At 42.3% G+C, this 27,843-nt stretch overlaps 1 protein-coding gene across 1 annotated transcript in view; it reads right to left on the bottom strand.

Moving 5' to 3' along the window:
* Positions 1-12,666: 12,666 nt before the first annotated feature.
* Positions 12,667-27,843, bottom strand: part of LOC143281419 (uncharacterized) — a 128,621-nt gene continuing 113,444 nt past the window's right edge. The window contains exons 2-3 of the mRNA XM_076586628.1: positions 14,731-14,786; positions 12,667-12,891 (exon numbers count right to left, since the gene is read on the bottom strand). Of these exons, the coding sequence (XP_076442743.1) occupies positions 12,667-12,891; positions 14,731-14,786 (281 nt within the window). The remainder of the gene's footprint in view (positions 12,892-14,730; positions 14,787-27,843) is intronic.

A 27,843-nucleotide genomic window follows, 5' to 3' on the forward strand; every position in this document is an offset into this window, starting at 1 on the left:
AAGAAGAAAAACAAAGCTATCGAAAGCAACAACTTGACAACAAACAAATATATGCCAATAAAACTATGACGTGTTGTCCAAGTCTATAGTAAGCTATGTGTAGGAAATAAAGCAACTGTCAAAGAATGAACTGACCTGCAAGATCTCTTTTTATATGATCATGTTGATAGAGAGTGAATGTAAACGTCATGAACATTTCTTCTTCTTCTTTTTTTAAAATCATTATTATTATTATTATTGTGACCAAGTGCTATGCTTGCTCCAATACTTGCCCTCACACTCAAGCTATATTAGCTTGCCTCACGCACAAGCTGTATTAGCAGACGACAGTTTTCGCAACTAACCCACGGGCAGAATGTGTGACGTCACTCCGCTTACATCATTTTGTCCTCTTCGCCAGACAACCTACTCATGGCTCGACCAGTGTTGCGTCGCTGTAGGCTATTGGCTGAGCTGGAATATGTGTTTCTGCTTCACCGTAATTAATTAATAGCTCTTTTGTCGGATCAGTAAACTACAAGTATTATATACTGGCAGAATCGTTGTGATTCCATCTTTAAATCTATTCCATTTATGTTTGCCTACGTTAAACTGATTTAACGCAGTTTGTAATTTTCAGTGACAAGCTCGTTAAAACTGACCTTGTTTAGGTGACTTAAAGTAAGATTATAAATTCATCTTAAATAATCAACACTTCATTTTATATACATTATAAAGTAGGTGTTAAGCTCTTTATTTTGCAACTTATCCGACGTAAATCGGTTCAGGGATCATTTAGAAATCTGTCACTGAACACCTTGTCAGAAACACAGTTGTCATCGGATTTGGCCTGATTAGTGCCGATCTGCTTTGCAGCACACGTGACTGTCTTTTTAGTCCGCTTAACCTGCATAAATTGGCACAGTGAGTGATGAGTGGTGATTTCATACCTGGTCAGTCATCTGACCAGAGCTTCTCTCTCTCTCTCTCTCTCTCTCTCTCTTGCTGCGTCCCGGCAGTGTGAGTGTGTCGTGTGTGTTCTCACAACGGCTGACACCTTGCTACGTATCGCTGTAAGTACTAGTGTGTAGAATGTGTTGATTTGTAAATTGTATTGTTTGACACAGTACTTGTGTTCATATGAGTATGTTCAGTTATTGCTTTGTTCAGTTATTGCTTTGACATGTTAGTCACAGCTCGGCTATGATTGATCTAAATAATTGCCATGTCGTCATATGCTTGGAGCAGTGTTCCATTTGATTCTTCTTAACATCACAGTCAGTGACGTCTCTGGACACTAATAGTTTGTTTGAGAATATTCTAGTGGGTGCATATGATGCGTTCTTTCTCATTTGCTGTCACTAGTGTTTCACTGATGCTCAGTACTCTAAGATATGTGTAGTATTCTGTTGTGGTGATTACAAGATAGTGTTTGATTAATATCAGTTATTGGTTAAAACCACCTGATATGTATCAGTCAGTTAATTGTAATTTAGTTATCATGCTCTCTCCTATACGCCTTACTCCAGTATAGTGCTACATGATAAACTGATTCATTTGAGTAACTTTGACACAGTATAAGCTTTACCTATCTGTACTGTCAGTGTACTTTCACTAAATCAGCATAGCTTCAATCACTTTAACTGCACTATTTAAATGTATTAGAAATGTCATTTGATGTCAGTGTTTGGTCTTCACACATATGCAATACCAAGTGGTAATCTTTCCATGTAATATGTATACATGTGCTTTATTATTCACTTGTGCTGACATGTTGTACTAATGACATTTGTTTGTGTCATTCCAGGCACTGTCTTCTCTTCTAGTTGTCTTCTCTTCTATTCTCTTCTCTTAGGTTTTCTTCTCATCTAATAACTATTGTAAATAAAACAATAGAAAAACCCATTTGTGACTGGCCTCTATATGTTCCTGGCCTGTGCACGGAAATTCTTGACTATCCTTTCATTCAATCATTTAGTTTAGTTCTTTTGTACCGTCCGTACCCTTGAATAACCGCTCGGTAACATGGCTACATTATTATTATTATTATTATTTATTTATCTATTTTATTTTATTTTTGCAGGGTGGGTGGGGTGGGGTGGGGTTGCACGCTCGACGAAGAAGCAGGTGGTGGTTTGACTGCGAGTATCATCACTCAGAAAAAGAAATGATCGATTGTTTTCGGGCCATCCATACCTTGTTTTTACCGCACTGGCCGCACTGCCAAAGACCAAGCGGCCGGACCACAGGATCTAACGATCTCCACTTTGACAAAATGCATCAAGATAATTCTCCTTGTTGTTGTTGTTGTTGTTCTTCTTCTTCTTCTTCTTCTTGTTCTACTTCTTCTTCTTCTCATCATCATGATCATCATCATCATGACTAGATCATAGTCATCATCATCCTCGTCATCATCCTCGCCATCATCATCACTATCATCGTCATCATCATCATCTCCATCATCATCATCACTGTTATTGTCATCATCATCATCATCATCAATCGGCTATCAAAGAAACGGAAGGCTCTGAACCCAGATTTTTATTATTATTATTATTATTTTTTAATTGGGTCTCCATATCTCACAACAGGTTTCACACATCTAGCGTGACCTGGCAACTTCGGACCTCCATATGTCGTTTGCACATCAATCATTGCGCTAAAAGCTCTTCAACGCTGCACTTTTTTTCCCCTCGGGAGCAAGTGGGGAGGGGAAGGGGGTTGAAGGTGGAGGGGAGGAGTGGTGATGTGCTGCTAGCAGTTTCTGTGGCTAGGCTGTGTGCTGAATGTACCGGGGGCTGTACAATTGGTCCGGTATGTGGAGCGACATGAGTGCCATTAATACTTCTTTGGCAGGTTTATTTTGCTTCGTTTTATTTTATCTTATTTTATAATATTATATTATCATTTAGAAAAAAAGAACTCTCTCTCTGTCTCTGTCTCTCTCTGTCAGTCTCTCTCGCTCTCTCGCTCTCCGTCTCTGTCTGTCTGTCTCTCTCTGTATCTATCGTTCTATGTCCCCGTGTCTCTATCACTCATTCTGTCATTCTGTCTGTATATCTGCATGTGTGTATGTCTTGTGTCTTTCTTTGTCTCTGCAGTCTCTGTCTGTCGGTCTCTGTCTCTGTCTGTCTGTCTCTCTGTATGTATGTATGTCTGTCTCTCTCCTCGTGTCTATCACTCTCTCTGTCTCTGTCTGTCTGTCTTTCTGTCTGTTCTTTCCGTGTACCAGCCTGATTGCCCGTCTGTCTGTCTTTCTGTTTCGATCTCTCTGTTTTGTCAACAATGGTCTCTGTTGACTCCGGATATGTATGAGAGAGAAAAAAAAGAAAAAGAAGTGAAAAGCCGGATTACAAAAATCAAATTAATAATGTCAATCATACCATCAATCGATCGATCAGTCCGTAAAAAGGACATAAGAACGTATAGGTCCATCAGTAAATCGGAAAAAAGGGGAAAAATGGAGACAGATAAATCAGTGAATAATGGTACTAAGGAAAAGAGGACATTTAAACAAGACAGAAAAATGGTTCCACAAAGAACAGACTCTCCAAAATCATACAAATATATTCATATTTCAAACTGTTCACCAGTTTATCTCCGATTCAAATAGATTTTAGCTTAGAAAGTATTGTGAAGAACGGGTACAACATGATTCTATTCGTAAACTATGTGTTGGATTTATTTGACTGACCAAATATTCAAAGTTGAATGGATTGGCCAATGATCTGTCAGAATTTCTCCTCTCCCCTCTGTTCCCCTCCCCCACCACCTTACCCACCATTCTTCTAAATTTTCTTTTTTTCTCCCTTCGTGTTTCTCTTCTACCAGGCCGATTACTCTAGTGATAATAAATTTAATCTCATGTTAATATTGATATTAGCATTATTTTACTACATTATGTATTGCTTGTTTATTTCTTTTATTTCATTATTTCATTATTTCATTACTTACTGTTTATGAATGTTATTTGATGCAATTGATAATATGGTTCATCAGCCGTCATGATAAAATTGAAGTGCAACGTTGTGAGCACAGTATAAGCTTCAAGCTTGTTGATGCTCTTTTGTCATTCATTGCATTGTGATCATGTGTGTTGTTGAACAATTAAAGATTATTTAAACCAAAGAACAGACTGACATGGTCAATGGTTAAAAAAACAACAAAACAAGAGTGGTAGTGATGACGATCACTAGATCTTATTACCTGCCCTCTCTCGAAGAGTATGCAGACAGAGCAAAATCCCTAGAACTTTAGAAATAATAAAAAACGATGTGAAAATATCAACAACCACCATACGGATACCTGAGTAGTTTCCAAGCTATTTGACAGACAACAGTTCAGTTTCAGTTTCAGTAGCTCAAGGAGGCGTCACTGCGTTCGGACAAATCCATATACGCTACACCACATCTGCCAAGCAGATGCCTGATCAGCAGCGTAACCCAACCGACGCGCTTTGTCAGGCCTTGAGAAAAAATAAAATAAAATAAAATGAAATAAATAAATGAGAGAGAGAGAGAGAGAGAGAGAGAGAGAGAGAGAGAGAGAGAGAAGGAAAAGAAGTGGAAAGCCGGATTACAAAAATCAAATCAATAATGTCAATCAGTCAGTCATACCGCAATTGATCAGTCAATCAATCGATCGATCAGTCTGAAAAGGACATAAGAACGTATAGGTCCATCAGTAAATCGGGGAAAAAAGGGGGGAAATGGAGGTAGACAAATCAGTGAATAGACAGACAACAAAAAGCCACAAGTCGTGTGTGGCTCCGTGACTTCGAGCACAACAATATCAGAAGGGGACTCAATCTAAACATCGTTTTGTTGAGCAGCCCCAGTCTCCCCGCTCCCTCCCCTTCCCCCTCCCCTCTTGCTGAGGACAAAAGGCACGCAATCTCGGACCTAGAATGAATATTGAGTGTGCACACTCACCCTCCGAAGTGAAAACCGCCACCACGTCCCTCCAACGAGAGTCTCTCTGAATCTGCCGACACCGGTTATTTTGATACAATGGCATTGTGTACTGTGGAACAGAAGTCGAAGTTCAGGTCACTTTAGAGCGAGGCATCAAAGACTGCAGATATTAGGACTTTTTTCTTTTTCTTTAAAATAGATCATAAATAGGAATTCTTTATCCTTTTTCATTAATGATGATGATGATGATATGGATACTTATATGGTGCCTATCCTCGGTCAGAGACCAAGCTCTAAGCGCTTTACAAACACATTATTTTGCATAACAGGCAACCTGGCTGACAGCTGAACTGCCGTTGGACGCTCATCATTCGTTTCTTGTATCATTCAATCAGGTTTCAGTCACACATGTATGACCGTTTTTTTTCTTCATTTACCCCGCCATGCAGGCAGCCATTCTCCGTTTTCGGGGCATGTGCATCACGGCTAGGGATATTCTTGTTTCCATAATCCACCGAACGCTGACAGTGTTTACGTGATCTTTAACGTGCGTGTTTGATCTCTGTTCGTATACACACGAAAGGGGTCCAGGCACCAGCATATCTGTAAATATGTTGACCTGGGAGATCGGAAAAATCTCCACCCTTGACCGACCACGTGCGTCGTGGGATCGAACTCGGGAGCCTCGATGATCGATGGGGATGTTGCTATGGAGATTCGATTAGGTTTGAATAGTTTTGGTTAATTTGATTATCGATCTTAACATGTTGAATTTGAGCTCAAACTATTTTTGTCAACGACTAATAAAGGTCCATTCTCTATTATTTATGTACTCGGAATCCTTCCCCGTCTCCCAATTGTCCCCATCCTTCTGATTATTATCATTATTGTTGTTATATTATGCAGTCTATTTCTAACTAAAGTGTGTTCATAAACTGCAGACAATTGAAATCGCAGCATGGACCAAAAAGGCGCGGAATCATGTTCAGCTTCCGACAATTACATAGATATAAATCTCCGCGTGTCTGACACTGGTAGAATGCAATTAACCTCCATCCCCCACCCCCACCCCACCCTACACACACGAACAGACATCGACATACAGATAGAAAGATAAACAGGCAGGCGCGCGCGCGCACGCACGCTCGCCAACACACACACACACACACACACACACACACACACACACACACACACGACAGAGAGGATAGGTTTGATCTAAAATCGATTTAAATACAAAGAGGGAGAACAAAAAAGCCAAAAAAGAGGCAGACACATAAGCGCCTGCTGCATAAATCGATCCATCGTTTTGCAGGCAAATTAATTTACCGTTTATCTGTGGGTCGGGTTAGGGTAGGCTGCTTGAAGTCACAAAGGAGAGGGAGGGGAGGGAGGAAGAGTAAGAATGAGAGAGAGAGAGAGAGAGAGAGAGAGAGAGGCCGAGGGCAATAGAGACTGAGACAGAGACAGACAGACAGACAGACAGATACAGACATACGGACACTCAGACGCAGACCCCCCCCCCCCCCCCCCCCCACACACACACACACAAAGACCCCGAGAGACAGAGACAGAGACATAGAGAGACAGAGTCAGAGAGGCTGAGAGAGACAGAGACAGACAGACAGAAACACACAGACACAGATACACAGACATAGACACACACACACACACACACACACACACACTCACGCTCGCACGCACACACACACACAAGGAGAGAAAGGAGAGACAGAAAGATAGAATGACAGAGAGACAGAGACAGACAGAGGGACAGACAGACAGACACCGAAAGAGGGACGGGACAGGGGGGACAGGGAGACAGAGAGAGCGCCGATGTTTCGATCCATCGATTGGAGGCCCGCCCCCCGTGTGGTGTGTATGTTGTCCATTCTCATTCCCTGTCCACTTGAGCTATTTCGGACCGCTGACGCGTGCGCTGTCGTGTAAATTACGAGAAATTGCTCACAGATTATCAGACAACTGTATACAGGGCTTTGAAAGCACAGGTTTTCGTGTGTGTGTTTTTTCCCTTCTCTGTCTCTCTCTCTCTCTCTCTCTCTCTCTTGTAATTATTTAAGCAAAGAATGAAAGATATATTTATGCAGGAGTGGGACGAGTCAGTAATGTCTAAAGACATATATCATAACTACAGACTGTTTAAAACTGGTTTTCAGTGTGAGCAATATTTTGAATATGTGGATAAAAAGTATTTTAGGGACTGTTTAGTAAAATTACGGCTTGGTTTGCTCCCAATAAATGGATCATTTTTTAGAAGAACATTCAAATGTAATTCAAATTACGCATGTAAACGTTGTAATGTAATCGAAGATGAAAACCATTTTATAAACAATTGTGTCCTTTACAATGACCTGCGGCAAAAACATCTGAACTCTGAAGGTCAATCGTATGTTCACTTGATGAAGAATGGTTCTGTTTACAGTATTCGTAAACTATGCGTTTATATATTTAATGCCCTGAAGATACGACAGGAATTCTGTGACAACAATGATGAAAGTTAGAATTAATTTACAATGCACGAGAAGCACTTTTGTTCTACAGGTTAAGTTAGTACGTATTTTACATTTTGTTGTGGTTGGGTGATCACCATATTGTGTACTTTTGACCTCTTTCTAGGGGCCGGAGGCCTGGAGATTAAAGTTTTGTTCTTGTTCTTGTTCTTGTTCTCTCTCTCTCTCACTGTCAGTGTCCTTGATTGCCACTGTCTCTGACTCTTTCTCTTTCTGTCTTTGACTTTGTATCTGTCTGTCTGTCTGTTCCCCCTCCCCTCTCCCCCGTCCCCCTTCTCCTTTTTTTTTTTTTTTTTGTTCACAAAGATTAGTTGTCTAAGTCATATTTCCCACCTCCTGTTCCGTTCTCTTTCAGCCTCCTGTAAGCAGAGAGAGAGAAAGAGAGAGAGAGAGAGAGAGAGGGGGGACAGAGAGAGAGAGACAGTTGGGTTTTTGGAAAGGGGCATAGATAGATAGATAGATGCATACATACATACATACATACATAAAGATAGAGATGGAGAGACAGAAATAGAAAGACAGAGAGAGAGAGAGAGACAAAGAGAGAGAGAGAGAGGGGGGGGGGCAGACAGACAGTTGGGTTTTGGGAAAGGGACATAGATAGATAGATACATACACATATACATACATACATACGTACATAGAGGTAGAGACGGAGAGACAGAAAAACAGAGAGAGAGAGAGAGAGAGAGAGGCAGACAGACAGACAGACAGACAGAGACAGACAGAGACAGAGACAGAGAAAGTTAGGTTTTGGGAAAGGGGCATAGATACATACATACATACATACATTACATACGTACATACATACATACATAGAGATAGAGACGGAGAGACAGAAAGAGAAAGACAGAGAGAGAGAGAAATAGACAGACAGACAGACAGACAGAGAGAGAGAGGAGACAGAGACAGAGAAAGTTGGGTTTTGGGAAAGGGGCATAGATAGATAGATACATACATACATACAGAGAGAGAGAGAGAGAGAGTTCTTCCTTTCATTTCATCAGTCTTTTCTTTTTTCGTTCTCACCTTGACTCGCACCCAGACTGTTCACTTTTTTTTTTTAAACTCATTAATTTTATTACACACAGGCACCCCTTGATTCGAACCCAGATTGGAATGGATATAATGTTTATTTCGAAACTTGTTTAATTGATCATGTATTTACACACAGAAAATAGATATGCCAATCGTTTGCAATTGCCGTGTGCATTAAAGCAGTGTTCACATTAGCAATGTAGGAATTGTTATGTGCATTAATCGAAGCACGATTCTCATGCGTAAACTCTGGAAAAGGTTAAGAACTCAAAATTAAGCACAACCACAAACTATTATGTAAATCCAATTTTTTTTTCTCCCCTTAATCTAATGAATACTATGCTGTTCCGGAAGTCATAGGAATGCAACTGGGACATGCAAAAACAGCAAAAAATCTAACAATCTAGACCTTTGTGTCTTCATTTTCTGAAATGAAGTTTCAGAAGCGCCAGTGTATATAATTTGATACCTGAAATGCTTAAAGAGAAGGGACAATAAGTGTTAAAGTCTCCAGTAAGTGTCCTGCAAGCCAATATTATTGTTTCTCTAAAGTGCATATCGACACATAATTATTGTAGGCCTATCTGCTACCAACTACACTTTCGCACTGTGGAGAGCTTATCAGGCTTGCTGCTAACTCCTACCATCTGAAGAGAAGCATTTGTGTATACTGACATAAAAATTAGCTATCTAAGATTGGTCAGGATTCCTTCGCACGTCTTGAATATGTTCATCAAAGATACACACATCACTCCGTGAAGAAGATAATTTCAAATAATATAACACATCAAAACTTTTCGTTCAAAAATACAAATACATTCACACAAACACATACATACACTGATACAGACTCTTTGTAACTTGAGAAATTTTCCCTTTATCTTCAAATATGTAAAACAATAATTTATATGAATATCTGACTCAACAAACATCGTTTCCGAAGCGCCAGTATGTTTTGTTGCAACCAAATACCTATAAATCTCATCAAAAGATAAATATATATGGTATCTTATCAATCAATAGACATCCATGATCTCCCACAAAACCCTTAATCATATGCACAGCATTTAAATATATTTTATGACCATCTTTGGACGGAAAACTATCAACAACCATCTTAGTTCACCAGGCATGGTCACCAACTCTGCATCGTCAGAAGAGTGAGATGTGTGTAGATGGTCTGATGCACTGCATGCGATATTGACAAGTGCTCCGTGGGAAGCTGTCATGTTTTAGTTTTTTTTCCAAGAGCCGTTTCAATGTGTGGACTGAGCTGGATTGCATTAACGATTTTATCAACGCTAAGTTTGTTAAGCGTTGATAATTTTCTTTATGGAATAAGAGTAGACATTGGAAAAATAAATCATAGACGCTTAGCAAACGTAGAACCGCTGAGATCGCCCTGGTCCACATAGGCGTACTTAACTCTGCACCTACTGAAAAAAGCACAAAAACAACAGCAACAACTGATACCTAACCGATGCGCATGAACGCACTGACAAGTGTGGCTCCCCTCATGGATTTGCTGAATCTAAGGACATAAGATCCAGGGACATGATGACTTTTATGAAAAATCTGGCATTGTTTTTGCTGAGAAGAACCCTGGGGTGATCGCTTGGGCGTACGTTGTGCAAATGTCCCCGTGTTTGTAAAGCGCTTAGAGCTTGGTCTCCGACCGAGGATAAGCGCTACATAAGTATCCATATCATATCATCATATCATATCATACGTAGGTCAGCTCACACTGACAGCGATCCCCGTCTGCCTACCTACTAACACAAAATATGCACCAGATATCAACAGCTTTAAAAAAGACTCCTAAATGAAGACCCTAAATTGAAAGACCTTTTCTTCAGTGTAGATTGAACATAATGTTATTTTATAAGACAGGCATGCAATCAGACCTAAACAAAGTTGAAAAATAATAAGGGGACACAAATAGGCCGCGAGACCTAAGGCCAAAAAGCCAGTCCCTACTTCTACTACTACTACTACTGAAAGATGATAGAACTGGCTTGCGCGTTGGTGTTTCAATGTGGAGCTTCAGCAGTATTCCATGGTTCAGCAGTCCAGGACCTGCAGTGTCTGTTGTGGATACATCGTCAAAACAAGGAGAGAGCTGAATCGGTAAATGAAAGAATTGTAGTGGAATTCATTTTCCTTTTGGTTAGTTTTCCCTTACATTCCTTTTAATCTTACTTGTGAACTAAATGCTGTCTGGTTTTTAAGGAGACATTTTGGTCGAAATATCTTTGCTGCGCATGCGTTTGAGGAAGTAGTACGCGTTGTATTTGGACTCTTAACTCCTTGAGTGCCGCAGCACGCATCACCTACGTGCATGGTAACGACACTGATGAAGGGAAATAATTCTGGAAGGCTGAAAATTCACACTGTTTATCTAGAGTGGTATATCTCCAGACCATTTTCTCAGTTTTAGGCTTATTGTTTCGGAAAGTTATATGACTTGAAACACCACTTTCTTATGTTTTCCCCTCCAGCACTGAAGGGGTTAAGATTGTCATGGTCTCTTCATTGAGGAACGTCTTGCGTATTTCTGGACGGTTGAAGCTTCTCACACAATTGTGCAAATAACATGTTTTCTCTGGGCACGAGGAGGGGGAGGAAGAAGAGGAAGCAGCAGAAGAAGAAGAAGACAGGAATATGTCGAACTTTTCTTTAGTCATATACAAATGCACACAAATGATTGTTTCAACACAGTACCACTGAACATACATTAACAGAAATCATATGAACTTGCTACCTGAAATCATGTCAAGGACGGAACATGAACCCCAGTCTATCCAAACAACACTCCCAAAAATATTCGTTTCAACAAGGAACCGAATTTCGAAAAATAAATCAAATTTTTAAAAGAGTAAGGACGGAATCAAATTGATAAATTGATCTATCTCCAATCCCCCTCTCTCTCCCCCCCTCCCCCCCCCCCCCTTCCTCTCTCTCTGCGCTGGCGCATTCGTGCAGCTTTTAACATACTCTGTACGCTTGGTAGAGAGAGAGAGAGAGAGAGAGGTAGACAGACATATATATATATATATATATATATAGAGAGAGAGAGAGCGTGCGTGCGCGCGTGCGTGTGTGCATGTATGTACTCGCGCGCGCGCGATTGTGTGTGCATTCCAGCATGCAGTCTCGATAAGCGTGCGCCACACATGCATATTATTTTAGCCATTCATCCACCTATATTTTTTATAAAGCTGAGGGAGAAAGAAAAATGGCTTTAAAAAGTTTACAAAAAACAAACAAACAAACAAATAAAAAAAACAAAAACAAACCCAACTCAACAGCAATGAAGAATAGAACCCTCAACCCCCAAACAACGACAACAAGAAACCAACAAACCTGACCAAAAAAAAAAAAAAAAAAAAAATCCAAAAAAACTGTCATAAACAAACATCCTCTATGAGAGAACAAACCGTAAACAACAACAACAACAACAAAGTAACAAACTTAAAGAAAAGACAAGAATCGCATGGTAAGTGGCTCAGTCTTCAGTCCGAGCCAGCACAACTTGACAACATCATGTGCCTTTTGACTCTCTCCACCATATCTTTTCTCAACCTGTTTGACTCCAAAAAAAAAAAAAAAAAAAGAAGTGTGCAAACACACGTTACCATTGGTGGCAAATGTTGATCCTGAAGACCTTTCAGCCACCTCGACACCTTTACACAGCCTTTTGGTTTTCTTTATAGTCTTTACTGTACAGTTCGAATAAAGTCTTTGCATGTCTATGTCTGATTCATTGTCTATTTTCATGGAGTGATGTCTGACTCAGCGTGTGTGTGTGTGTGTGTGTGTGTGTGTGTGTGTGTGTGTGTGTGTGTGTGTGTGTGCGTGTGTGTGCGCGCGCGCACGTACGTAGGTGTGTATATTCAGTCGCAGGTACGCGTCTTTTTGTGCATTATAGAAGATCACGTGCAAACGTAGTTCGACCGGAACACACTCCGTGTCATGTTCATGCACATCATTCCCCAAAATAATGTTTGTGAGCGTAAGAACAGCGTCAGATGTCTCAGCAACCGCAAGCTCAAAAGCGGCGTCTGTGCTCTATTCATCACACACACACACACACACACACACACACACACACACACACACAGAAACACACGCGTGCGCGCGTGTGTTTCCAACACACACGTAAGCGCAGTTTCTCCTACACCAAATCCGTTTCAAGGACGTGAAGTTCACGCACTGCTGGTGGCGGCCGGCCTCGTGCGGACGTTGGCGGAGTGGGGAGGCGAGGGGGAGACCTTGGACCGCATGCGTTTCTCCGGGGGGCCCTCGTCCTTGCTGCAGCAGGCGTTGGAGCAGCACAGGCACCACACTAGACACACCAACAGGATGAGGCCGAAGAAGAACCCGAAGCCCGCCGCCAGGCCTTTGATGATGTCTGCGTCGTCGTCGTTGTCCTGGAAGGGAAGGTCCGCACACGTGGTTTGTTATAGAGCTGATGGTTTGGGGTGGTGTGGAGGTGGTGTGGTGGTGTGTCGGGGTGTGTGGGGGAGGATGGGGTAGGGTTTCTGGCGTGTCTTTGGTGACTCGGGGTGGGGGGGGGGGGGGGGGGGGGGGGGAGGGGGCGTGGTCGGAGTTCTCGCTTTCTGTCTGTCTGTCTGTTTGTTTGTCTGTTCGTGTCTATCTCTGTGTATGTGTCTGTTCATGTCTTTGTCTTTGTGTGTGTGTGTGCCTCCGTTCTGACATGAATGTATCTCTGTGCATGTGCATGTGCATGTGCCTGTGTGTGTGTGTGTGTGTGTGTGTGTGTGTGTGTGTGTGTGTGTGTGTGTGTGTCCGTTCCTGTCTGTCTCTATGTGTGATTGTGTCTGTCTTACATGTCTGTCTCTGTCACGCAGGCATATATTGCCATGCGAACAACCCTCCTTAGCCCGCCTCTCCCTCTCCCTCCTCCCTCCCCGAACAGGACATTGTACCACCACGCACCAGTGCAAACAGGTATACCTCACACTGCAAAGTGTCTCTAATAATATTGGCGATGATGGTACTATCACAATCATTATGACAGACATCCTGCAAATGAAATAAATACAGCAACTTATAGCTTGCGCTAATGAACAGACATTACATTTTGGCACGCCCCCAAAAGCCCAGATTTTACATTTGCATGCACCAGTGTAGGAGACGTTACACTACTGGCGCTCACTAATGACCCAGATGTAACATTGTAACGCTTTAGTGACCATGATGTAAGTTTACTGACACGAACTATAATGACCTAGATGTAACATTGCTGACACGTGCCACAACGACTTACATGTAACACCACTGGCGTGCGCTCTAATGACCTAGATGTAACGTTACTCACGCGAAAAAACAACAACAACAACAACAAAAACCGAAAGAAAAAAAGAAAGAAAAAAAAAAAAAAAGAGAGACCCAGATATACCGTTACTGGCACATGCTGTAAATAAACCAGATGTAACATTACTGGCACGCGCTATAATGACCAAGATGTAACATTACCGGCACGCGCTATAATGACCAAGATGTAACATTAATGACCAAGATGTACCGGCACGCGCTATAATGACCAAGATGTAACATTACCGGCACGCGCTATAACGACCAAGATGTAACATTACTGACACGCGCTATAATGACCAAGATGTAACATTACTGGCACGCGCTATAATGACCAAGATGTAACATTACTGGCACGCGCTAATAACCAAGATGCGTGACATTACTGGCACGCGCTATAATGACCTAGATGTGTAATATTACCGGCACGCGCTATAACGACCAAGATGTAACATTACTGACACGCGCTATAATGACCAAGATGTAACATTACTGGCACGCGCTATAATGACCAAGATGTAACATTACTGGCACGAGCTAATAACCAAGATGTGTGACATTACTGGCACGCGCCATAATGACCTAGATGTGTAACATTACCAGCACGCGCTATAATGACCAAGATGTAACATTACCGGCACGCGCTAATGACCAAGATGTAACATTACTGGCACGCGCTATAATGACCAAGATGTAATATTACTGACACGCGGTATTGACCCATATATATCATATATTTAATGTTTGGTATCTTGTGTTCAGTTCTTCATTTTTGATATTTACACATATGCGTTCTATTTGTAAACGCCTTGGGCTTATTTTCAAGAATTGGCGTAAATGCTCTTAATAATAGTGATAATGATGATGATGATAATACTAATAATGATAATAATAATAATATCATGAACATGACAGGAAGGAATAAGTCTTACCTCAGAGTCCGTTTTCTTGGGACTGTCGGTGGTGGCAGTGGCGGTCATGATGGCCTCTGAAATAATAATAATAATGATAATGGTATTTATATAGCGTTGAATCTTGTGCAGAGACAAATCAAAGCGCTTTCGCACCAGTCATTCACACGCATGCATAACTCTAAAACTGGAGAAACTGAAGACAAGGAAGAGGCAGGGAAGGGAGGCTATTTTGGGAAGAGGTGGGTTTTAAGGCCAGACTTGAAAGAGCTGAGTGTGGAGACCTGACGAAGCGAAAGAGGAAGTTCATTCCAACTGCAAGGTCCAGAGACCGAGAAAGAAGAGAAAGCAAAACATCCAACTTCATATATGACTGGGGGACGGGGAAGTTGAATGAAAGTGAGGAAAAGATATTCATAAGCAATTGTTTTTGTCTGTATTCTCGGTACTGCTATCAACTGTGTGTGTGTTTTTTTGTGTTTTTTGGGTGTTTTTTTTTTTAGGGGTGATGTTTTGCTAAAAAAAAACAAGTCAAATCAAGATAAACAAGCAAGCAAGAAACGAATTTTTTTTAAGCATCTGTCACCCACTTACTTCTGATTATTTGATTATCCTCTCTCCCTATCCCTGTCAGTCTGTCAGTCTGTTTGTCTATTTGCTGTTATTTCTCTCTCTCTCTCTCTCTGTCTCTGTCTCTCTGAAGCCTTATAGTTATCGAAAAAAACACTGTTACCCTGATGCCAGTCCCACAGTTAATAATTCTGAATGACTTTGTAGAAAGTTGGATGGTCGAGCTTTTTTATTTTCCTTTTTTTTAAATTTTTATTTTGTTTTATCTTAGCAATATGTTTTATTCTATGATTTTGCTGTTGTTGTTGCTGTCGTTGTTGTTGTTTGTAGTTAATTTTCTTTTTACTCTTAGCAATGTGTCAATTTCTCTGTAAACCGCCGTTTTTCTTTTGTTCATACATTGTACCCCTTGGCAAATGATAGTATTGTCAATGGCAATAAAACAATGTCCGTGTCCGTGTCCGTGTCTCCCCCCTCTCTCTCTCTCTCTCTCTCTCTCTCTCTCTCTCTCTCTCTCTCTCTCTCTCTCTCTCTCTCTCTCAGTCCGTCTCTCTGTCTGCCAGTCTGTCTGTCAGTCTCTGTCTTGATTCAGTCTGTCCGTCTCCATGTTTCTAACCTCTTCTGCGTCCGCTCTCTTTCCTTCATTCTCTCATATCCTCTATCTCATTCTCCATTCCGTCTGTCTCTTCAAGTTCTGACCGTTTACCTCTGTATACCTGTCTCCGTGCCCGTCTGTCTGTCTGTCAGTCTTTCTTTGTCTTGATTCTGTCTGTCAGTCTCCGTGTCTCATCCTCTCACCCCCCCCCCTCAACCCCCCCCCCTCCTCTCCACACACTCTCTTTGTGCAGGTAAGTGGGATCGGCAGTTCACGGCCCAGTGGTCACGTCGGCCAGGTAGAAACAGGATTGGCAGGATGCCACACACGGAAGCTGGCCTGCTTTGTTCGATTTGTGCTTGACTGTCCTTAACAATTGAAGCAGTAGGGGAGTGGGGGGAGAGGGGGTGAGGGGGGGGGAGGGAGGAGGGGGGGCGCTGGGGGTGGAGGTGGGGGTTTGCGTGCGTGTGTGTGTGTGTGTGTGTGTGTGTGCGTGTGTGTGTGTGTGTGCGTGCGTGTGCTTGGTGTGTGTGTGTGTGCTTGGTGTGTGTGTGTGCTTGGTGTGTGTGTGTGTGTGCGTGCGTGCGTGCGTGTGTGTGTGTGTGTGCTTGGGGTCTGTGTGTGTGTGTGTGTGTGTGTGTGTGCGTGTGAGATATATATATATATATATATATATATAGAGAGAGAGAGAGAGAGAGAGAGACAGACAGACAGACAGACAGACAGACAGACAGAGAAAAGAGGAAGATGGAGAGCGTGGATGGAAAGAAAACTTGACATTACAGTAGATTCCTGGTGTATTATCTTTGATGAAACGCGGTATTGAATGTTTTTCTTTCTTTCTCTACAATGGATTTCAGCTTTACGAATATCTTTAACTTTTGACGATGTTATCAGGCTATTGTTCTCACTACGATTGAAGGCTTTTTTTTTTCTTCCTTACGAAGCTGTAGTTCTCATATGAACACGAACAGACGTGCTTTTCGCCAAAATGTTACCACCCCTCCTCTTAGGCAGCCATATTTATGTTCTGAGATTTAATATGTTGTCTACATTTGTGTTTACGTAACTCTGAGGCAACTTGCAGGCACAATAGAGTGAAGGACAATGCAGGATAAAACAGTACACTGCAGTACAGTACAGGAAATGACAGCACAGCACAGTACAGCACAGCACTGGACTGTACAGGACAGGACAGGATAGGACAGGACAGGACAGGACAGGACAGGACAGGACAATGCAGTTCAGTGTAGGACAGGACAGGAAAAAGCAGGGAAGGACGGTATGATATGATGCGATTCTGCACGGCCTTACGATGCGATACGATACCATTTTATACGGCCTTATGATACGATACGATGCCATTTTATACGGCCTTACGATACGATACGATACCATTTTATACGGCCTTACGATACGACTCGATACCATTTTATACGGCCTTACGATACGATACGATACCATTTTATACGGCCTTACGATACGATACGATACGATACCATTTTATACGGCCTTACGATACGATACGATACGATACGATACCATTTTATACGGCCTTACGATACGATACGATACGATACGATACGATACCATTTTATACGGCTTTACGATACGATACGATACAATTTTATACGGCCTTACGATACGATACCATACAATACCATTTTATACGGCCTTACGATACGATACGATCAAATCCAATCCCACCCAACCCAGTGCGGTCAACTTCAGTCTGGCAGGAGAACATGTCTTTGTCCTACCAGAGACACGGACACAAACAGGTCCGCAAAGAATGGTAACCTGAGTGATCTGGGAGAGGAAAAAACACAACACATTATACACTGGCGGGACTTGAAGACCATCCGACTAAAATAAACAAATAGTCCACGAACTAGTCGGGTACAGCTTTATTTGTATTGGTATTTGTATTTGTATTTCTTTTTATCACAATAGATTTCTCTGTGTGAAATTCGGGCTGCTCTCCCCAGGGAATGCGTGTCGCTACACTACAGCGCCATCCATATTTTTGTATTTTTTCCTGCGTGCAGTTTTATTTGTTTTTCCTATCGAAGTGGATTTTTCTACAGAATTTTGCCAGGAACAACCCTTTTGTTGCCGTGGGTTCTTTTACGTGCGCTAAGTGCATGCTGCACACGGGACCTCGGTTTATCATCTCATTCGAATGACTAGCGTCCAGACCACCACTCAGTCAAGGTCCAGTGGAGGGGGAGAAAATATCGGCGGCTGAGCCGTGATTCGAACCAGCGCGCTCAGATTCTCTCGCTTCCAAGGCGAACGCGTTACCTCTTTAGGTAAACTGAGATCGAAGAACACTGCCAAGCATGCAACAAGCTGACTGACGGGCTCCTAACGCGATTTCATAACATCAGAGAGGGCTCCCTGTGTAACAGGCTCTCACAGAAGTCAATAACCGTACAGTGAGCGGTAGTCCAGTGCAGCCACAGTGCAGGCTTCGATTGCTCTGGATGCTGTCAGCAGTTGGCGTTGAAGTGGTCTCGACCCTTTCAACTAAGACCTTTGAAGTGTTGCTGCCCACTGTATCCTGGTAAACCTGGCCTGACAGGTTGTGTGCAGTCAGTGGCTCATATTACATGTCAGCTCGGTTGTGACAGCGTTGACGTTGTGTAATTCCGTGCAAGTGTGTGTAACAGCACGCTGTTTCATGTGTACACAGCCACAGAGGCGCACAGAAACACTTTGACGAGAGTCACGTGTATGTGTTTATAGATGTTTCCAATAAATATATGTGTGCGTGTGAAGACTCCACCACTCCCCACTGAGGACACCCCCCACCCCCCCCTCCCCCATCCTTCCGTGCACTGTACAAAACAAATCACAGTCTCCTAAGATCCGCACCCAGAGAACACACGTACAGACCCTACCCCCCAACAGACCAGATCCCATCAGACAGTGATGGGGCCACGGATATCGAAACCCCAGGCAGTGTGAGTGACACGGGCAAATCCCACACATCAAAGGCAGTCCACACAGTGAAGGCTGTAGCGACATCACGCCAGCAGGCTCTGTGTTCAGCTAGGAGGGAGCGCACAGTCTCCTGCCGCTTCTGTGGCTGACTGTTACTGTTACTTCAAAGATTCTTTTCTCTCTCTGTCTCTGTCTCTCTCTGTCTCTCTCTGTCTCTCTCTCTCTCTCTCTCTCTCTCTCGCGTCACTGACTTTCAAGGGATGCACGACTGACTTTTTTTGGAAGAAGGTCGGGGAAGGGTTTTTAATCAATCGAATGCTAAAATATAGATATAAGTTGTGTGTGTGTGTGTGTGTGTGTGTGCGCGCGCGCGCTTGCGTGCGCGTGTGTGCGTGTGCGCGTGTGTATTAGTGTGTGTATGAGAGAGAGAGAGAGAAAGAGAGAGAGAGGGGGGGTTGAATTGTGTTTGGGTGTAACAACTACAACAACAACAACAATAATAATAATGATAATAATAATAATAATAATCATCATCATCATCATCGTCATGATCATGATCATAGTAATAATGATAACAATACTTTACAGAAACAAATCATTACGGTACCAACACACACCTCGCTCTCCACGCACATATGACAAGTGAGTGGTTGCACCAGACGTCTGACTCTTCTGACTGCGGCTAGCTTTTATGACGGGACCTCTCACCCGAGTAAGCCTTATTTGTGTCGTGCAGGTTTTAGTTGTTTTTGAATTTATGGACTTCCGGAAGTAGCGTTTTTAGAAAATAGGTGGTGCGTCGCTCATGTTTGTAAACAGACAGACTTCCAGTAAAATTCGTCTGCTCAACTGATCTGTTCTGAACGGATCCCCACCACTCAGCATTACATGTAGCGACGACAAATGGCAGTTGTACTTCAGGACGTGGGAGAATTTTCCAGTTCATGCGGGCGGAATCGGCACAAGGTAGAAAGAATGTCACTATGCTTCGAGTTGCTTCTGAAAGCAATGAACGTTACCGACCATGAACGAAAAGATAACTTTGCTTCCACACAACGCTGGAGAAGTCTATGACATCTACCTATGACATCGATACCACGTTTAGTGAAGACCAGATAGACCAGAAGGTGACAAGACTCTCACCAAATAGGCCAGAAGGTGATAAGACTCTCACCAAATAGGCCAGAAGGTGATAAGACTCTCACCAAATAGACCAGAAGGTGGTAAGACTCTCACCAAATGGGCCAGAAGATGACAAGACTCTCACCAAATAGACCAGAAGGTGATAAGACTCTCACCAAATTGCTGTCAGATCACTTCGAGGCACAGAAAAATGTTGACTTCTGGACTGAAGTTTCGCCAAGCAAAACAAGAACCGGGTGAGAATATCGATACATTGACTTTTTGCATTCATTATCAGTTGTTTCGCTTGTCAGTTTAACGACTTTTCTTTTACGAAGTCCTTTAAGTAATTTCCTGTAATTGTATTTAGAATTTTTTTTTAATAATTTTACCCACATTTCACCCTCATTTGCCCAGTTTCCCCCAACCCTCCATTCATTCACATCTCCCACCTTTTCTAACCGATAATACTCAAATGTATTCATAAATACTTAACAAAATGTCTTCAATCACCGATATGTGTGACGGGACATTAAACAAAATTCCTCCTCCTCGTCGATACATTCTACACACGACTACATATATTAGTAGGCCACTGTGAATTCCAGGATTCAGGTAGAGAAATTAAAAGCGAAGATCTTCAAGGATATGTGTCACATCGTCTCAGGAGACGAGGTGCTCGTGAGGACATGACTTTAACTAGTCTGTTTAAACCGACATCCTCGAAACAGCTGCCAGCCAGAGACAGTGTCATTTGTGCTCAAAACCTTGACATTTCGCGAAAGTGTGTCGTCCCAGAACCAAGCAAGCAGTAAATGTTCGTCATGTGAACATTCAGGGGAACATTGAAACAGGCTCAGCGTCTTCAGAAGGAGAGCACGCGTTCGGCATTGGTGCAGATTCCTCATCAACACCCAAAGTCAATGTCAAGGTATCTGGTGAGTCCCTTCCTTTTTTACCTTGATTCTGGTGTGTCCGTCAGTGTCGTTCAGGAAACAACATACACAACATATTACCTATTAACACGCCATATCTACATCAACAAACATTTTAGCTTACGGCTTACACAACCCACTCACTGTGCGAAGAAAGTTTCACGCACACATCTCTTTCAAAGATAACTGGACCGCATGCAAAAAGCGGAAATATACTCTGTGCTGCCACTGCCCAAACGTTGTCACCCACTAACATTGTTTTCATGACATCAACACCTTCCTCATTCACTGTCGGAGACGAACCGTGTGAAGAGTCACCGGAACTATTCAACAGAATGGGACAAACAAAAAGATGTAAAGGTGAAACTGTATGTTGATTTGGTTGTTAGCATACTGCGCAACTGTTAGCATACTGTGTAACTGTTAGCATACTGTGTAACCACACCGTCGCGTTTCCTACTGCATGGGAAGAAAGCGGAAACAGAACTCGAGCTTTGTAAACAGACAGGCATACAGTAAAACAAATTTAAATGCGTCTGTTCAACTGATCTGTTCTGAAGGGATCTTCACCGCGCAAAATTACGTGTTGGGGGGCTTCACTGAGGCTCACTGTTTTGTTTTACCCCATATACCCCTCCGCCGCATGTTCAAACCTGACTTAATTAACATCAAAAGCATTGCCCTCACGCTGTGCAGTCATGCCCAACACCCAGCTTGTCAGGAAAACAACAGCACACACCATCAGCACATCCGTCAAAGAACAATGGAGAACAGTGCATCCACCCACGGTGCTGTGGTGGCTCGGTGGATGGATTAACAGGTCACCTGACCGGGAATCAAGAGTCGGGGGTTCAAGTCCGGCAAGGACTGGGATTGTTACCCCCCCCCCCCCCCCGCCCTGCACTCCCCCGTCCCCCATCTCCCAGCAAACCCCTCCCTTCCTCCACCTGATCTTGTGCGGCGGTCTGAGAGCTGGTCTTTCTCATGATGCACTGAGATCATGTGATCTAGAATGTGGTTTGCGCACGTAAAAGAACCCTCGAAACCGAGAGAGTTGTCCCAAGCAAATATCAGTAGGAAATCAGCATTGAGTAGGGAAACAAACATATATGCACACAGTCCCCCCCCCCCCCACCCCCCCACTCCCCCATCCCCCCCCCCCCCCCAAAAAAAAAAAAAAAAAAAAAAAAGAAAAAAAGAAAAATGTGGCTCTGCATTGTGGCGACGCGCTCTGAACGGGAGAGTGGTCTGAATTTTATTCATAGAAACTTGCTGAGACAAGAAAATAATGTACTACACTACACTACACTACAATACCGATGTTCGGTTACTTTTTCCTTCAACCATATCCAACAAAATGCAGCAACGCAACACTCTGCGACACCAATTTTATCCCACTTATTTTTCACCAGTCAGCCCTTTGATCATGATCTTAAAATCTCAGATGTTGACCGAAATCGTTAGCCGTTCCCGCTGTTGTTGACACTGGATCCACTGTCACCACCTTAGTAATTCCCAGTTCAGTACTCTGGACCCAGTGACTCTGCACATCACCTGTGCACTATACCTGGATTGGCCGGTATCACGTGCAGAGGACGTGATTGATCGTGATGTAACAAACCTCTCAGGCGGACAACGTTGATTACTTACATTCTGCCGTGCGAGACACTTGTGTTCTTGTTGTACTGACGTGCCTCTTTAATAGTTTATATCTACAGCCCCGCTCCAGAGACTATGCCTGTATTTTGTCTTTCTGTCGGTCTCTTGGTCTCTCTCTCTCTTTGTGTGTCTCCCCGACCCCCTCTGTGCCTGCCTGCCCCTTCCCTTACACCCCGCCTTGTCTCTCCCACCCCCGGTGTCCATATCTTTGTTCCTCACTCAATGTTTTGTATATGTGACTGGCTCGCTTTGATCACATATCCCAGGTTTTGTTTGTATCCATTATGATGGCAACACCCTGTATGTATTCACACAACGATGCGATGATGTCTCCTGAAACATTGCAGAGTTTGTATCAAATCAGTTGACTGCAATATTTATCGATCTATTGCAATGCAAACGAGAAACTGAAAAGTATGGCAACATGCACCGATAGTGATGCTACGTTCATCACTTTTTGTGGAGAAAGCGCAAGCCCAGAACTTACTCAGTGCATGGTGTATCACTGAATAGAATAGAATAGAATAGAACAGAATAGATTTTGTCATGGAACCTTAAGGTTTGTAAGACACAAGTGCAATGGTAAATGAATGAATGAATGAAAAATACACAATTAATTTATCAGTTAGTGCAATAAATTGCAATAGTATTCATAAACAAATTTTCATAATCTTGTTTGTATATATATATTCATCATCTGTTAGCATCTCCTGACTGGGAATATTTCCTGTGTTATTCGAATTTTGAATATCTTTTAAAAATTGTTGCCTTAAGGTTTTATATTTAATACAATGATCAAGAAGATGGATTTCGTCTTCCAGTATGTTACACTTGCTGCACAGTTTGTCTTCTTGTGGAATATTTAGATATCTACCTTTCTCAATCTTTAGGTCATGCGCGCTTATTCTGAGTTTTGTTAAAGCTTGTCCGTGTTTTGTATCTGATATATTTAAAAGACAGGTTTCAGTTTTGTACTCTGCTACAATCGTATCGCAAAATTTTAGTTTTAATGTTTTTTCTCTTTTATCTTTCCAGTGTTTGATATATTCATTTTCTAATTTTTGATATACCACGTTTTTCAGTCTATGTACGCTGAATGTGAATTGGTTTTTCCAAATGTGATTAAGGCCTATAATTTCGAGTATCTTTCTAACAAATATCAACTGAATGCGTGCTATGAAGGTATCGACGAGCAGCACGATGTGAATGAAGGCGATTTACTCTTTGTGATAGGTATTGTTTATTAAGTAGATCAATCCGGTGCCAACCAAACGAAGGTGCGTGGGTGTCTTCTGCAATTGCGGTGATCGATGACATTGCTTCATTTCGTGTCTCGTGGAACGTGGGGGGTGGAGTGGGGTGGGGTGGGGTTGGATGTGTGTGTGTGTGGGGGGGGGGAATTGGGGTTGTGTTGGGTGGGGACGGTTAGCATGCATGAGCAGCGGTGGACATTGCAGTGGAGGAAGATGCTTAGTTCTGTTCCCAGTCCCCAGTGCACTTCACCTTCAGAACAGAAGGGAGTGGACTCGCCGAAGATATTCACTGATTAAGCGCAAATATTCGTTGGTAATTAATTCCTAATAACATTTTGGTGCTGATTCATTTCCCATCGTTTTCTGGGCGAAAAACACAGGAACGTGAACAAACCGATATTTAGTTTCTTTCGCAATTTCTTTGTTTTTGTTACCTAAAAGAAGCGATAACTATTCCATGAAACCCGTTTGTTATACGCTGGACTATTTGGCTGCGCGCGTGTGTGTCTATGTATGTATCTATGTATCTATGTGTGTATGTATCTATCATATACCTATGTATGTATGTATGTATGTATGTGTGTGTGTGTGTGTGTGTGTGTGTGTGTGTGTGTGTGTGTACCAAAATGGACTACAGTGATTGAAAACCGAGCGCGTAAGACAAAAGAGAAGAAAAACAAGTGAGGCAAGGCCTTCATGACTCACTTGTGATACACTTAAAAAAAAATCCAAGCTTTTTATGTATTGAGTATAATTTCAAAATGTAATGTTTAAGATGAGAAAGATCAGTTTAAAGCAAATTAAGTCCCCTAGCATTAATTACAGAGTAATTTCCCTTTTTTACGATCTGCACCAAAACGTTTGCAAAATAAATAAAACTTCCATGCTTAGCAAAAGAAGTTCCTGTTTGAACAAAAAATGATAATAATGACTGCTCTTGTTGTTGGGTCAGAATATCAGATCAAAGTGCCAAGTTTAGAGAATACAAAAAATATAAATATAACAGTAAATGCAGTTTGCATATAATTAGGCTTCATTTTTTTTGGTGCCCATCCCAGAGGTGCAATATTGTTTTAAACAAGATGACTGGAAATAACTGAATTTTTCCTATTTTTATGCCTAATTTGGTGTCAACTGACAAAGTATTTGCAGAGAAAATGTCAATGTTAAAGTTTACCACGGACACACAGACACACACACACACACACACACACACACACACACACACACACACACACAGAGACAACCGAACACCGGGTTAAAACATAGACTCACTTTGTTTACACAAGTGAGTCAAAAAACCAAGCAACCAACCTAATAAAAAACAATATAAGAATTATCTGTCGGTCATATACGTTGGGGGTATCGTTCAGTGCCATTGCCGAGATATCGAAAGAGTCCATGGAGGGGGAGAGGTGGGGAGTGGGGGGGTGTAACTCAAGTCATGTCGGACATAGCAGATGCTTCTTTCCCTTTGAGCGGAGTCAGATGACCACCAGTTCTTGTCTTTACAGGAATCAAATCCCTTCCTGTCTCTACCCTTTTTTTTTCAAAGCATCTTTATAAAGTCATTTTCAAAAGCAACAGTTGTTTACATGTAGTGCTGTGCTTCATATCCTCCACTCTGAGGAGGAGGAATTTTGTTTAATGTCCCGTCACACATATCGGTGATTGAAGACATTTTGTTAAAGTATTTATGAATACATTTGAGTATTATCGATTAGAAGGGGTGTGAGATGTGAATGAATGGAGGGTTGGGGGGAACTGGGCAAATGAGGGTGAAATGTGGGTGAAATTTGAAAAAAAAATCTAAATACAATTACAGGAAATTACTTAAAGGACTTCGTAAAAGAGAAGTCGTTAAACTGACTAGCGAAACAACTGATAATGAATGCAAAAAGTCAAAAACGTAAACGTTCTCAGTCACTTGTGAAGACACACTTTCGTGTACATAAGGCTTCATCAAGCTACAGTCAAAAATTATATGCTCAATTGTCAGGTTACTAAAGCATATGCACTTGACATTAGAACAATACTTGGTCCGTAATGAATTTGATAATAGTCTGAGAGCTAAACACAGAACTGGTCTGCGAATCGGACCAAAGTCTGAGAGAGTCAACTGACGAGGTTTTAGACTTGAATTCAAGCACCTATAAAAGTCTCTTTCTAGTATATAGTTCAATTATCTCTCAGCCTGTGTGTATCATAACCACGAGATTGGACAGTCCTCCCGATTTCCTATGGCTCAATTGCATCCTCTGCCTCAAGCAGTGTACCATGAGAAAATCGACCATAATTAAAACCAAAGCTGTTCCTGAATAATGTTATCTTAATGTTTCTTTACTGGCTTTGTTTGTGTAACTGAATGTAGTCTTCCTTCCATCAGACTACCTGGATAATTATTTTCTTATCGTGTCCTATACAGTCTCCTCTGTCAGTTTTCTGTCTCCGAATTTGACAGCGCGAAGAATAAACAGGCATGAGAAATTCATGGTGCCCTCAGCCTGTCACTCGTGCTGGATATCCCACCATTTACATCGCCCACAAATCTAGGTAGCACAGTCATCGAGACATGGCCAGAATCTGAATTCAGCCAATGAGAAACAGTTGAATTCGTCCCTGCACGCACACCGGAAGCTCCAAAGGGACGTCATCACGCGAGGGGGTGGGGTGGGGGGATCGACCGGTCGGTATTGCTGGTGACCCTGGCAGCACCCAGGGTAGAGAGACACCCTGAATTAAACATGGTGACAAGCCAGCTATAGGATCTGATAGGGAGAGGGAAGAGATAGTTCTGTGCGCAAGTTGCGGTCGCGTTTCATGAATTCCCGCGCGGATGGCCATTTCCACTGATAGAGCGAATCAAAGTTTTACGACTTGGGAGTGTATCTTTTCTCCTTGTCTCTCCGCCTCAGTCGTCTGTCTTTATCTGTCTCGTTCTCTGTCTCAGTCTCTGTTTCTCTCTCTCTCTCTGTGTTACTCTCTTCTGTGTCCCTGTCTGCCTATTGGTCTGTTAGTTTTCCAGTCTCTGTCTCAGTCTCTGTCTCTCTGTGCATCTGTCACTCTGTGTCCCAGCCTTTCAATGTCTCGGTGTAAGTTATCTGTCTGTATGACTGTCTGTCTGTTTCTATCCCCGCATCCCCCTGTGCACCCTTTTGTCTTTGTCTCTGTTTTGTTTTAGTATTAATTCTGCTGTCAGCATTTCATTTGTTTATTATAATGGTTTGTTATAGATTGAAAGTATGTTGACGCATTCACCCACGTCATAAGGACCTCATGGCCAATGACATTAAAGCGTCAAGCGTCAAGCGTCTCTCTCTCTTATCAAGTTTGGGGTCTGATTGCAAATCTTGATGTAATAGAGAAAGTGCACACATTTGCACTAAAACGGTTCTTGAATGTGAGTGTTAGAACACCAAATGCAATGGTTTACGGTGAACTGGGCAGATTTCCCTTATACGTCAATATGTACTTGAGGTGCATCAAGTACTGGCTAAGAATTGTCAAAATGCCAGAACATCGGTTACCACTGAAAGCATATAAAATGTTGCTATTTATCCATCAGCAGAATCGGAAAACATGGACCACATCTGTTTGTTTCATGTTATACAAATATGGATTTCAGGAGGTTTGGGAGAATCAGGGGGTCGGAAACGAAAAGGAATTTCTAAGCACACCAAAAAACAGACTGGTAAATGATTACAAAGAACATTGTTTCTTTTATGGTTTGCATGTATGTGTCTCTCTGTCTCTGTCTTAATATCTCTCCCCCCCCCCCCTTCTCTTTCTCCCCTCCCCTTCATCTCCGTCTTTGTCTGTTTCCGTCCCCTTTTGATCTCTTGTTGTCATGAAGATGGGTTGAGAAAGGGGAGAGGACTTTCTTTTGTGCGTGTATTTTGCACGAGCTATTATGCACATTTTCGCACGCGAAATACTCGCATAATCTGCGTCCGAACTTTTAGATATTTTGCAGACTTCTTCATGATACTCTAAAGTTACTGTGTGAAAATTTTTAATGAATACTGTTTCTCTGTCACTGAGAAAATACTTGTCA

This window comes from Babylonia areolata, chromosome 4, assembly GCF_041734735.1.
Source record: "Babylonia areolata isolate BAREFJ2019XMU chromosome 4, ASM4173473v1, whole genome shotgun sequence".
Taxonomy (NCBI): domain Eukaryota; kingdom Metazoa; phylum Mollusca; class Gastropoda; order Neogastropoda; family Buccinidae; genus Babylonia; species Babylonia areolata.